The following is a 13,823-nucleotide window of genomic DNA, read 5'->3' on the forward strand; positions in this document are numbered from 1 at the left end:
TTTAATTTAAAAATTTGTAAATATTTTTTAAAATAATCTAACCATTTTCATTTTTATTGCCATAAAATTGGTTCACTAGCTTACAAGTTATAACTTCTTAAAAATTGTCTACATAAAAACTTTGCCCAATTATATGATGGCAACCCTACATGCGATAACCCTCCAATTTCATTTTTTGTGTTTGGTTTGACGAGCATTATCACCTAAAAGATTACGAAGAACATTGCTTAAAAATGTAATTTTGGGTGTCCAGTTTTTAGTGATATTTTAGCTGTTCTTATTTTAAAATATATAGCTTGCATTTTTTTTAATATTTATTAGTTATTTTTCACTATGCTGCCCACCTTTCCAATTTGTTTTAATCCTCATTTTAAATCACCACTTCTTCAGGTGCCTAGACAAGAACAGCAACAAAAAAAATTGCGAAACCATTTGACATTTCAGGCTGTTTTAGGAGCTGTTTCAATTTGTACTTTACTGCCTGGCCAGTCCCCACATCCACATCCATGTGCAGCGATAGTAAGTGGTTGATGGGTCTGCGGTTATCACTTTAGCATAAATTATACGCCCCGTTGTCCCCGAGGCCGCTCATCTTGGGCTCGTAAAGTGCGACGGGCGTTTAATGGACACGCAACACGGGGAATTTTCTCTATTGGCCTGGCCAAGCTGGATGGGATGCAATTTAAATAGCCACCACGGGCATCCAGAACTTGGCCAAAGTCAGGGCCAAAAGAATTGGGAATATGGTCAGAACTTTTGGCTAGAAAGTTCGATCAAAAGTTGTCAAAAAATTAAGATTTAAGATTGAACAACTTGAAAGATGAGCTAGTAATAATTGTATTTTTGCCAATATTCTAAGATTTTCTTTCCTTGATAGCCAGCAAATGAAATCATCCTCAAGCTGTAAACTTATCTATAAATTTTCAGAGATTTTATTGCATCTCCGCATTGATTGCTGGACTCATTATTATTGGGCCCCATCATATGGCAATGACCGGTCGCAGTTTATGACAATCTCATTATGCCTCTGGTCATTGCCGCCCCATCCCGCCCATTTCCTATTCCACGCCCTGGCCACGCCCACTTCCGTCTCCGCCCTCCATCACCCATTAGGGTATCAAAATGTTGCTGTCACAGCACAAAAGCTTGGAAACAGCCGGCGGCGCAATTCAATTAGGCCCGGTACATAGAGTCGCAGATAGGAAAAGGGCAAGAGCTATCCAGACAGAGGGATATGTGCACAGGGAGAAATATTGTTTACTACTGTTTTAGATTTTTTTTAGAATTTTAAAAAACTTCTTTAATCAATTACTGAACATCGTACTATTTTATTGAAACCTCTGAATATCTTATAAACCAATAAATTAAGATTGATCTTAATTCTGTTATGTTCTTTTCTATGGATTGTTTCTATTTTTATTTGTACTATTTTTTTTAGTATATTTTCCAGTATTTTTACTATTAAAAAATGATTTTAAAATGTTTGTATCTCATTTTAGGTTTTCTTTTTAGTATCTAATATTTTTGTAGTGTACTCGTTAACAAAGGTCCTGCGGTTGCGTGTCCTGCTGCGCGAAACCTCCGCACTTCCGCTAGCTAATGGCTAATGGTGAATGGTGAATGGGCGAATGGCGAATATGAGTGAGTGTTTTTACCTGAAGGATACGCCGGAAATGGACTCGCGGCGATTGCGTCCGAATAGCGTTGGCGGCACCGCCGAGATGGTCACCACCGAGTGCCTGCGTCCGCCGGCCGAGGGATTGGCCTTCTGGGAGAGCGTGGCGAGGAACTCGACCTCCTTGGGACTCAGCCCGCCGGTCTCGCCGCCCACCTCCGACAATCGGCGCACCTGGCTGGCGGTGATGCCCTCGGTGATTTGGAGCGAGGGCAGCGAGTGCTTGCGCCTCTGCTGCATGTCGGGGAAGGGGCAGAGCAGGTAGGGATTCACCGGCGAGTCCGGCTCGGAGTCGTCGCTGTTCGAGCGCCGCGTGCCGACGGCGGTCGGATCGCAGCCGCCGGCCGCCCCCTCAAGGTCGTCGCCATCCTCGGCGGTGTGCGACTCCTCCACCACGATCAGCGGCTCCTGGGTGCTCAGGTTGAAGACGGGCGTGAACGAGGAGCGACGCATTGTTCTGAAATGGTCAAAGTTAAATAAATGTAATATGTTTCGAATAAACCTATCTTTTATAGCACAACTTATATTTAATACAAAAAAAAATATCTAAAAAAAAAAACAAAAAATTCATATTTTTACCAAAAACCCAGATCCCAATTTTCCACAAAAAAAATCGTTTTTTGGCCATAACAATGGAAATATTGATCCAAATATGGATTGTGATACCTTTCTGAACTCGTTAGTAAATTTCCAGTCGATTGGCATTCAAACCTGAGAATTTTAATTTTTGTCAATTTTTCGCAAAAAATTATGATGTACCCCCTTATAAAAAAATTGAAAATTGGCGAAAATTTTATTCTTACACAATCACGCGGAAAGTGTCATGGATTTATTTAATATTTTGTTATCTGTTCAAAACAGTATGTATTTTTGGTGTAGGACCATTTTTGGCCAAGTTACAGCAAAAAAACCAAAAGAAAAATATTCAAATCAGATCCCAATTTTTCATAAAAAAAATAATTCGTTTTTGGACCGTAACAATAGAAATGTTGAAATCAAATATGGATTGTCATACCTTTCTGAACTCGTTATTAAATTTCCTATCGATTGGCATTTAAACCTGGACATTTTATTTTTTGCCATTTTTCGTAAAAAAATCATGAGGTACCCCCTTACAAAAAAATGGAAAATTGGCGAAAATTTTATTTTTCTACAGTCACACGGAAAGTGTCATGGATTTATTTATTATTTTATTATCTGTTCAAAACAGTATGTATTTTTGGTGTAGGATCATTTTTGGTTAAGTTACAGCAAAAAAAAGGAAAAGGAAAAATTCATATTTTTACCAAAAACCGAAATGGCCGAATCAATGGAAATATAGATCCAAATATGGACTGTCAATATTATTGTCGATCTGTTATTATGGAACAGATAAAACCTCGATTTTGTTTTGGATATTTCAAATTTTTCTTTGAGTGCAGCTTAAAAGCGGAGAAGTGCTGTTGACATTTTGCGGTCACTGTGCACAGGCGGCAACTTTTCAACAATCAAATTCGGTTAGCAGAAATTTAAATCAACTGCGAAAGTTTGCCGCAGCTGAGCTTGATTTTTGCGGCCCCAACTTTTGTTTACTTTGATTGTCGGATTGTCCAACGGAGGCGTTGTGTAAATTCGATGGAAAAAAAGAAATGAACAAAAATGGCAGAGACATAAAGACGATGGGAAAATAATGAAAATGAAAACATGAAAACATTGAAAAGTGTCAGATGAACAGCGAATCAATTTGACGCTCCATAAAGCTCAACTGGATTATTGAAATATTCATGGTTTGGCCAGTAGTTATGAATTGTGGCTTTACATATTAATACCCGTATTCAAATAATACGAGAGGCACGCAGATAATCAGTTTAAATCAACCCTTTTTTTATTTTGTTTTGGGTAATATAATCTCTTTGGTCGTTTCGCTTTTAATTAAATAAATATTAATACAAGCATTTGCAATGGTTTTCGTTTGTTTTTTGTTTAATTTAATTAAGCTGTATGCTACATGAGTGTAATGTTTAAATAATCACACTAATTTTATGGCCAGAGAAAAGTTGAAAATTGGTTGGAAAAATATGCATATAAATCAATATTTAGATTTCTTTATTTACAGAAAGATAAAATTAACTCCTCATCTTAATTTGCAGGTAAATATTGGTATAAATTTATAAAATCCATAAATATCACTTAAATACACCCCTAATTACCCCTTAATATCCCATAAATATCCCTTTCATTTATTTAATAAATATTTATTTATTGCATAAATTCCATAAACACATTTAATTAGCGAAAAGCCTATTCAATAAAAAACCCATAAAAGTGGTTTGACATTAAAGAAACCCCTGATATTGCTGAAAAAGCCCCATTAAAAACGTGCAATTTTGTGGCACAAAATGTACTTGACAGCCCCTATTGGTAATTAAAGTACACACTGTATTGAAAAAAGGGAAAACAAATGCGGTATTGTTACCTTGTATTTTTAACGCAAATCCGAAGCCCAATACATTGTGCGAACCTTTATTCCCCCGTTCGCCCTTTAATTAGCCTTTGTGCATTATAATTACGTTGCAGTGCCGCCAAGCGTACCGGAAATTGTGGGGGCGTTAGGACAAAGCGAGGATATCCTCGAAGGGGCAAATCCCAAAACGAAATGCAAAAAAAAAAGAATGGAAAGAAAAGAGAAGAGAAAAACTCGGAAAAACAAAAATGTGTCAATTAATTGAATTGAATTCAAAATGAGGAGGAAAAATCATATAATATACCTACACAAGTAAAACCCTTTCTAGGTCGTCGGAAAAAAGAATGGGTAGAAAAAATAAAATAAAATACCTTTCGGCTCCGGGACATTGCGCATACGCCGCTTGGGCCAAAAAGCCGATGCGAAATGTGCCGAAAATGTAAATGAAATTGTTATTAAGCATTAGAGGCCCATCAGGAAATCGCAGAAGGGAAAAGAATCCTATTCGTGTGTGGGCAACAAGACGCCGGCTTAATTCGAGGACCAGAGATGAGAGCCTGACAAGACGATGTCTAAAAGTTAAGAAATTGCCCGTCTCTTTTATCTCAGGATTCATGGTGACGGCACTTTTTTAAAGCTGCGCTAATTTATCAAGCTAAAAAGAAAGGAATACTGATGGACGAGCTAGAGATACTATCGGAAAAAAGAGAGATTTACAAAAAAATAAACAAAATATTTTTTAAAATATAAATAAAATATAAATACATTTTATATTTCCTATTCTCAATTTTTTCTATTAAAAAAAACCGGTAACTAATAATATTTTCAAAACTCTTTGTTTAATAGAATTTTGTAACAAAATCTTGTTATTTCCAAAGACTATTTATAAATAAATCTTTCTAAAAAAGCTTTTTTATGTAGCACTTATATTTTCTACATTCCCAAACTATCTAAGGATTTTGTAGCATCTTTATTACTGGAATTCGGCTGTCTTCATTGGCGCCAAAAAGCTGCCAATTGCCGGGAAAAATACACCCAGAAAAATGATGGACAACATTTTAGGTCATGCATAGCCTAAAACATTTTAAATGGACTAAAAGTTCCTTTTTAGGTCATGTACTGCCTAAAAATTTAAATTTTTTGTATATTTGCCCTACTATTTAGGTCCCGTATAGCCTAATATTTTAGGTCATCGTGGGCCTTAAAATTAATGCATTTTACCTAAATAAATTTGCACGGAACTCTGATACCGTTCTAGCGGCGCTATAATTCCCAACCAGTTATAGCGCGGCTTGCATGGTAACCAACTTCGATCGTTGAATAAAACAGCGATTTCACTGCTGAACAGTGAAGCCTCTTCGCTCGTTTTTGTGTGTTGAAATAATGACGACTTCTTGAAGACTAAGCCGACATTGACCTCGAGTTAGCTATAAATTTCTCTGTATTTACTTTATAATATGAAACATTTTTCAGTACAAATTTTTAGGCCAAATAAAGCCTAAAATTTTGGATAGGGGTTTTCTCATTTTTTAAGGCAGCCAATTACCTAAAATCTAGGCCAAAAATTACCCCATTTTAGGCCATTAATGGCCTAACATTTTAGGTCATACAATCCTAAATTTTAGGCCATTCAAGGACTTAGCTCCAGTTTTAGGACAATTTTACCTAAATTCTAGGCCATTTTTTGACATTTTAGGTCATTTTTTTTTCTGGGTGTAGAGAAAAACACCCACAGACGTGTGAGTCTGACTTTGGCCAATGCCAAAAATGCCAATAATGAGCGTCTATTAATAGCGAGCAACGGATATTTGCAGCGATTTGATTCGATTTCGTATTGAACCTTTTGACCCCCTTCCTCCCCTTTCCGCTTCTACTTCCTTGGTAAGCAGCATGTAATTAGCAAAAGAGCTAACACACACACACACACGTACGCCTTTAAGCCCGGGCAAAACAACAAAAGGAATTGCCGAGGAGGGGAGAGGAAAAAAAAAGGGAAAAGATTACCTCATTTAAATTTCTCTTTTGGCGCGCTCGTGATGGAAATGAAAATTGACAGGCGTCTCTCCAGTCATTGCCTCTCTTTCCAACACAATGCAGCCGTCTCTTTTTTGTGGCAGAGAGAAAGAGATGGAGAGAAAGGTATAGAGCGAGACGGATATAGGTTGTTAGGGGTTAAGGCAGAGGCTGCCAAAAATTCAAATCGCTTCTTTTTTTTCGCTTTGCCCTGCTAAGTACTCATCGTGTGAGCTGACAGATAGACCCACGAGGGACTGATGAAAGTCCAGGGAAAAGCACGGGGAAATGTCAGTGAAAAGCGGGGAGAAAATCGAGAAAAGTTCTGCTGACTACAGGAACTACAATGGAACGGAAGGCAAGGCAATCGAGTGGCTCAATTATGATATATACACCCCCCGTCCTTCGTTTTTAGTCCCTTTTTCGAATTGATTCGAGGCAACAAGGTCACGGAATCGGTATCGTGATATTTTAGGGGATGCTTGGAACTCAGGAACTTTAATGCGATTAGGAAAGTTGAGGCCCGGCATTTTATTATAGCTCTGAAAAATCCCCATAATTAAGGGAAGGAGAAAATCCAATGACTAATTACAATTAAATATATAAAAATAAGTCGGTGTATTTAATAAATAGGTATTATAGTAATAAAACCCTAAATATATAATTCCGCAATTAAATATTATTTATGAAATTATTTTCGTATTTATTTATTTGTATTTAATGCAGAGGGAGCTGGCATGATTTACTCTGAGTATCTCTCTCCCTCAGGACCTTCGGAAAAGAATTTGTATAAAAGATTTATTATGTATTTAAATAACATTAAAAATACGCACAATGCATCACAGGCTGGGACCGTCCACAAAAAAAAAAGTGGAATATAAAGAATACAGACGCCGATTCCAAAGCGAATTCCCTGCGAGGCCTTCGACATTTTTGCGCGGCGTGAGTTCGATTCGGGAATTTTTTTTTCTCCTTTTTCCGGTTTTAATTCTCGGCGTTGGGGGAAAAAGTGGGCAGTCAATTTGAGTAGCACTCAAACATTTAAATTTGATTTATCGGGGCGAAAGCGGCAGGCAGAAGCCTCGCCAGGAAAACGCAATCAACTTCAAAATGGTTTAATTAGAACAGAACCAAAATCGAAGCGAATCTAAAGCGTGACCCTTGAATGCGACACCCCGTGGACCCAGAACAGCGCAGATAGGCGATACGGTCAATCAAACACAAACACCCAAATCAGACCCCAATCCCCAGGCGATGGAGTCGTCCACAATATTTTACACTCTGATAAAAGGGGACAACATTTGTTCTAAAAAAATATTTTCAAAATATTATATTCTAAATATTTATTTATCCGAATTGCATACGTATATTTTACTCACTTTTCCTTAAAACTTAAAAAGATTATTTAAAAAATTAAAAAACCTATTTTCTAGAATAAACTGGTTTCCTGTTTTTTTAATACGAACTAACTTTATAAATATTTTCTTTAAAAGTAATTTCTACTTCATCAATTTTAAAGAGCTCGGCTTTTCGGTTCTACCCCCTTTTTTTTCAGTGCAGCCACCCCCAAGTTTTGTCTATGTTTACATGGCCGCCCGCTTAAGTCGGCCTGCAAAAAGCGTATTTCAATTTAAATTTATTTTTATTACATTTAAGCGGATTTTCAATGGACCAACGACCGAATGAATGAAAAAAATAATTACTGTGACAAATATTTACGAATTGCTGGATTTAAAAACCATTTGAATGGTTGTGCTATATTTAGATTAAATTTATTTATAAACGCAAAGTAAAAACCGCAATCAGCTTTAAAAAATGAAAAAATACGTGAAGGTTGAAAACATCAAAATGGTTATTATTTATAAAGATTAATTGTTTCAATGGTTTTGTATTTTTTGTAATGAAAATAAAGGACCGCTTTTATTCACTCTTTACTTACTAACAATATAACAAATTAATATGCAAAATTAACTCACTTACAAAAATGCGCCAAAAGGTTGTCTAAATATTATTCAATGCAAATTCGCTGAAGCGGGCAGATATTGACATTTAGTAATGCATTTCGAGTGCTTGTTTGCTCTCAAAATAAATAAATGATAAATTTTTCATCGGCCAATTATTCCGAGTCAGTTGTTTCGATTCCGATGAACGGCAATTGATAACATTTCATTGAAATATATACGGTTAAAAGCTGTTTATAAATATATTTCTATATATTTTTCTTTCGATTAAGATAGATGGCCGAGAATCTGTTGCTGCCGCCGAAAGTAAATAAATGACCAAGAATGTCAACAAGAAAAATGTTTGGCCATACAGCAATATAAACAAGGCTATGAATTTTTCTCGCTGCCAGTAAATCTAAATTGAATGACACGGCCTGAGTTCAATGGCAATAGTTCAGAGGTCACAAACAGGACCCCAAAAACAGGTGCCAATAATTTATTTTCATTTTATAGAATTTCTCTGGAAGGTCACCAACCAGTGCTGCCATCGCTTAGCTTGAAAAACAGGACAGATAAGCCACAAAAAACAGGGAAAAAAAGGACAAAAAATTTAAAAAAAGGACAAAAAAAAGGACAAAAGTAAATGCGCCTCCATTTTTCTGTTTTTACCAATGGGTTATATATTTACTTAGTATAAATGGATTTTAAATAAAATTCAATTATGTAATGATCTACTGCTCCCGACTCACAACCTTCTTTGTTTGATCATTTTACCATGGTAAATTTTTGTGCGTATACGTAATAATCTAAAATTATTAAAATAATAAAAGCATTTCAAGTAACTATATTGGTAATACAAAAAAATTTAATCTGCGTCAAACCCGAATAAGAGTCGTTGAAATTTTTTTCTGACAAAAAAGCAGAGAGTAAAAATTGAGAAATTTTTAAAGTGTTTTCCTCTTTTTTTTGCTACAGAAAAAATTGTACCATAAAGAAAATCCATCGACTGCTTTACGTCTCTTTAATAATTTGTAAAAAAAATTATTTTTTAAGAGCCGAACTATAAAAATGATGGTTAGAAAGGCATTTTAGCATATAAAAACAGGTTTATACACTTTCGACTAGCAAAAATAACACTCAAAACCTTATTTTTGAAAAAAGGACAGATTTCCGGATAGGGGATGTTTGAAATTTTTTCCGGATAAAGCCGTTAAAAAAAGGACAGATCTGTCCGGAAAAAGGACAAAATGGCAGCACTGTCACCAACACGAGCTAAAATCATCAAAAGGCTACAGAATTCCAGGTAAACACCTAAAAAAATTCCTACAAAGTCAATACTTAAAAAATAATATTTTTAAAAATGTTGGATGCGTATTTTCGATATAATAATAAATTATTCAACATTGTCTTTTTCCGAGTCTCCGCTTCTACAATAAATCACTTTTAAATCAATAAATATTCTTTTTCAAAAGGATATTTTTTCCAAGTGCTTCTCTCTTCTCGGAATGATAAATTGAGCTCTTCAAATTTCATATCTTCATCTAAGGCAGACCCAAAACAATTTGCTGACCCAACCAAGGGGATAAGGGGGGAAAATTCCATGGCAATGACATTGGAACTGAGTCAAGGAAAAGCGGAAGTGGCAACTCCATAAGACGCTTTCCCCATTTTCCGCCCTTTGTCCTGCTAATAAATGACGGCGCAATGATTTTGCGTGATTGTCGGCACGTGATGGCGGTGCAAATGACTCCCAAAGAGTGTGAAAATCATAAATGCGGAATGAAAATTTCCAGGCCATCGTCTATGGCTTTTCCTTTTTTCATATGTATGTATTTTTCACCCAACCAAATTTTTCCCCAAAATTTATTGATTTCAATTGCAGGCGGCAACAGGCAACAAAATGTCAAATGATTTCCAAATATGAGCTGGGCGTAAAAAGTATATAAATAATGATCAAGTAGGGCGTAAAAACTTGTTGATGATAAAAATAACTGCTAAGTAAATAAACTTTTATAATAAATAATTTTATAAAAAGTTTAACACCATAAAATAATATAAAGTTCAAGAAACAAAAATTGTAAGTAAATTGTTTAATTGTATTTATATAGTTTTAATAAAGGGTGTATAATTTTTCATATGTTCTAGGGAAAATTAAATCAGAAATTGAATCACTCAGAATTGCGGACATCGATTTGATGCCCATCAGCCATTTTGCAGCATTAAAAGGATGGGCGAAGGACGAGGCCCTTAACCGGAAGTGCAGGACTTTAAAAGGGTCCAAATGGGTTCCTGCCCACTTCCGGTGGGTGGCGGAGGGACAGCTTATGGCGGCATGATTGAACCGCACCCAACCGAATGACGAAGTCGCCGGTACTCAGTATTTAATCACGGATTAGTCGAGAAACTTTGTGCCTCCGCAGGACCTCGCTTGTAATGAGTTCTGAGCCCAGGACTCTCGAGGCTTTAGAACGAGTTTGACAGGAGACGTTGAGGATAACAAAACAAGTTTTTGAGTGCCAAAAGTTTTTCGTTTTCGTTTATCTCGCGCTCTCTCTCTATCTTTCTCTCTCTATCCTTCGTTTTCCAATGCCTGCAGTTGGTTTTGCCGCCTTCAATTATTATGCCGAAATTGGAAAACTGCAGAGGCGAACGAGTGTGTCAGTCAGCCAGAATTTCTTTGTTTAATTTACCCCCAAACTATTTCACATCAATTTCAATTACTCTGTTGGCAAATGGAAATTTAATTGGGTTTTTCTGTCAATGATTTGGAGTTTCAAGGGAACTTCAGTCCAAAACAGTCCCTACAAATTTATCAAACTGTATGTTGTTTAAAGTAAACAGAAGAAATATGTGAATAGTCGATAACTACTCATTAGTTTAAATATTAATAATAATTAATCGATACATATTTCTTTCTTTCATTAAATATAATGTATACTTTCACTTTCTTCGAACATAAAATAAATTAAATTTTACAAGCTTTAAAAAAATATGTAAAATAGATATTTTCTTAAATAAGAAAATATACACATTCTTCAATAATAAAACATATATTTTCATATTATATTATAGAAAATATATATTTTTTTACCTGTTCATGAAATTAGGTTAATCGTATTGAAGGGAAATAAAAATACAAAACCACATTTTCTTTTCATCCATTTCAGCTTAATTTGGACCTGAGTCATTGTATTTTAAATTATTATTTGATGATGATTACACTTATTAGATAAGAAGGTTCCTTTTAACTCATGCATTACGCTTCTCGGTTTCGGTTTCGGTTGCCATTTTCATTTTCATTTCACTTTCCATTTCATTTCACTGGGTCTTTAGGTTTTCGGCTCTCGGTTCTCGGGGTTTTCCCTTTTTATGGCCCATTGTCAATTTACAATTTGCCTTTGACATTGTCCTCATTTGAGTAAATCAAATGGTTGTCGTAAATGTCTGGCATCTACTTTATGGCCCCCCATATAAATCCTATTTTGTTTATCTTAATTCACCCAATACGGAGTTCGTTTTCTCGGCCACAAATCGATAAAGTTGTGCTTTATTTGAATTTTCCATTAATTCCAGCTCATCAAAACAAATTCCGCCCCAGGTTTTCTCTACGTTATTGATTTTATTTTTGCTTCATCTTTTTTTTTTTTTAGCGATGTGTAGCCCACGGGAGACTAATCCCAGTCCAGGATGTATGTATATATACCCTTGTATATTGATATGCTCAAAGTGAATATTAATTTCAATTTGAATTGAAAAATTCAATTGAAAGTGTGCCGCTGGAGGAGCGAAAAGAAAGGAAAAGGTGGAAGAGTGTTTGCTCGGGTCTCCTTTTATTCTGAGTGACTTTCAAGAGCCTTCCCAAATTCCATTTCCATTTCTCCTCTTTTTTTCTCTTTTTTTTTTGGCCTGCTTAGCACATTTTAATTTTGGCCGACACCCGAGAAGCACCTTTTGAAAAACAGGAAATTGCTCAAATTGAATTCTGTGATTTCCCACCCACTTCCCATGGTCCTTTTGCAGATTTTCCGTCTGCATCCTGTGGCACTCTCAAGTGCATTTTAATGGATTTTTAGTTTTCGGCAGTGAAATATACATATATATGCAATGAAATTGTCAGCATGCAAATGGCAGGTAAAATTCAATCTCCTCTCTTTAGCTTTCATATTTTTGGCTTTTTGAAAAAGGAAAGGCTTATTCTTTCGTTTGACTAATTATTGTATTATTCAGAAAAATAAAATGGAAATTATACCCAAAGAAACCGAAATAAATCCCTACAAACAGGACGACTTTGATTTAAGCAACGACATGGCATTTGAATATAGAGTGTTATCCTAGGAAGCAGCTGTGTAGCCCATTTCGAGACCATTTCATTCGAAGCGTTTCAGTCGAAAACGTCAACGGCGAACACGGCGTATACTTAATGGCCAATTGGTCTCGGGACCCAAATAAGTCGACTACATTTTCGTGACGCCTCCTCCCTTAAGGGCTTTCACCCCTTTTTGCGCCGCCCCTGCCTAAGCCTTTGAGGCTTCCGCTTTTTGCAGAGGGGGGGAGGAGGGGGGTGAAAGCAGGGTGGGCAAAGATTTTTCCAGAAGCTGTTGCTGCCGCTGCTGCAACGACACATCGTTATCCCTAATGCCTGATGGCTTGAATAAAAGCTTAATAAATATTGCGAGCGCCCAACTTTTTGTTTCTCTTTTTTTCTTCTTCCATTTTGGAGGACAAGCCATGACGAGGACGAAGGAACGAGGACATCTCCTGCTCTTGGCTTTTTTTTGTTGTCCTCGTCCGCCGCCAACCAAAAAAAAAACAAGACTGTAAAAACACCAAAGCTTTAGGTACTCTAGATTAAATATTGGAAAAACAATAGAACAAAAAAATATAAAAAAAATACTCGTTTCTATTTTTTGTTAATTTAAACAAATAAAATGTATACGTTTTATTATAGAAAAAAATTTTTTTTTATTTAATAAATATTTCTAGTTTTTACATATATCATCTTAAGACTATCTTAATAACAAGTTTATTCTTTTTTTTAAAGTTCACTAGTTTTTTCCACGTACATAATTGAGAAAAAAATAATACCTTTAAAAAGGGTATCACAAATTTACGTTGCCTACCACGTTGTCATGCGAGTGTATGTGTGTTTAAATGTGTATGTAATAACCAAGACAATTTTTTGTCATTTGTCTTAAAGCCACAAAAAGCAGAGAAAGGTAGACAAAAGAGAAAGAGAGACAGAGTGAGACCTTAGACTTTGCTTACTGTTTTCGGTGCGTATCAGAAAAATACATTGAAAAGTCGGGCTAAATAACGGTGTGGCAAACTGATGGAAGCTATTGACTTTTAAAGCTTCTTTTCTATATATTTCAAAAGCTCAGATGCTGAAGAATTTGTTAGGAAAATCTAAACAATTTGTAAAGTTTTAGTTTTGTATTTAAGAAGTACTAAATGAGAGTATTTATTAGCAAAAGGGTTTAAAAATTTTAAAAACATTCTGATTGTAGAAAAATATTCTTAAAATATTTGTAAGAATTCAAAAAATTTCAAAATATTTTATACAAAATATTTATCCAAAAACTTAAATTCCTAACATACAAACCATATACTTTATAGTCATCATAAAGTTCTTCCTCAGACGCCTATTAAATTCCCTCCATCTCCAGAAACGCACTTTTGAGGTCTAGTGAAAACCATAGAAGCACCTTCATACCGAAATTCGATAATTGCCGCTTTATGAAGCCATAAA

At 35.6% G+C, this 13,823-nt stretch overlaps 1 protein-coding gene across 2 annotated transcripts in view; it reads right to left on the reverse strand.

The window, feature by feature from the left end:
• LOC108068097 (uncharacterized) overlaps window positions 1-13,823 on the reverse strand; it is a 49,346-nt gene that overhangs the window by 2,934 nt on the left and 32,589 nt on the right. For both annotated transcript variants that reach the window (XM_017157501.3, XM_070219254.1), the window contains exon 2: window positions 1,656-2,132. In XM_017157501.3, the coding sequence (XP_017012990.1) occupies window positions 1,656-2,128 (473 nt within the window). In that variant the 5' untranslated portion in view covers window positions 2,129-2,132. The remainder of the gene's footprint in view (window positions 1-1,655; window positions 2,133-13,823) is intronic.

This window comes from Drosophila takahashii, chromosome X, assembly GCF_030179915.1.
Source record: "Drosophila takahashii strain IR98-3 E-12201 chromosome X, DtakHiC1v2, whole genome shotgun sequence".
Lineage (NCBI taxonomy): Eukaryota > Metazoa > Arthropoda > Insecta > Diptera > Drosophilidae > Drosophila > Drosophila takahashii.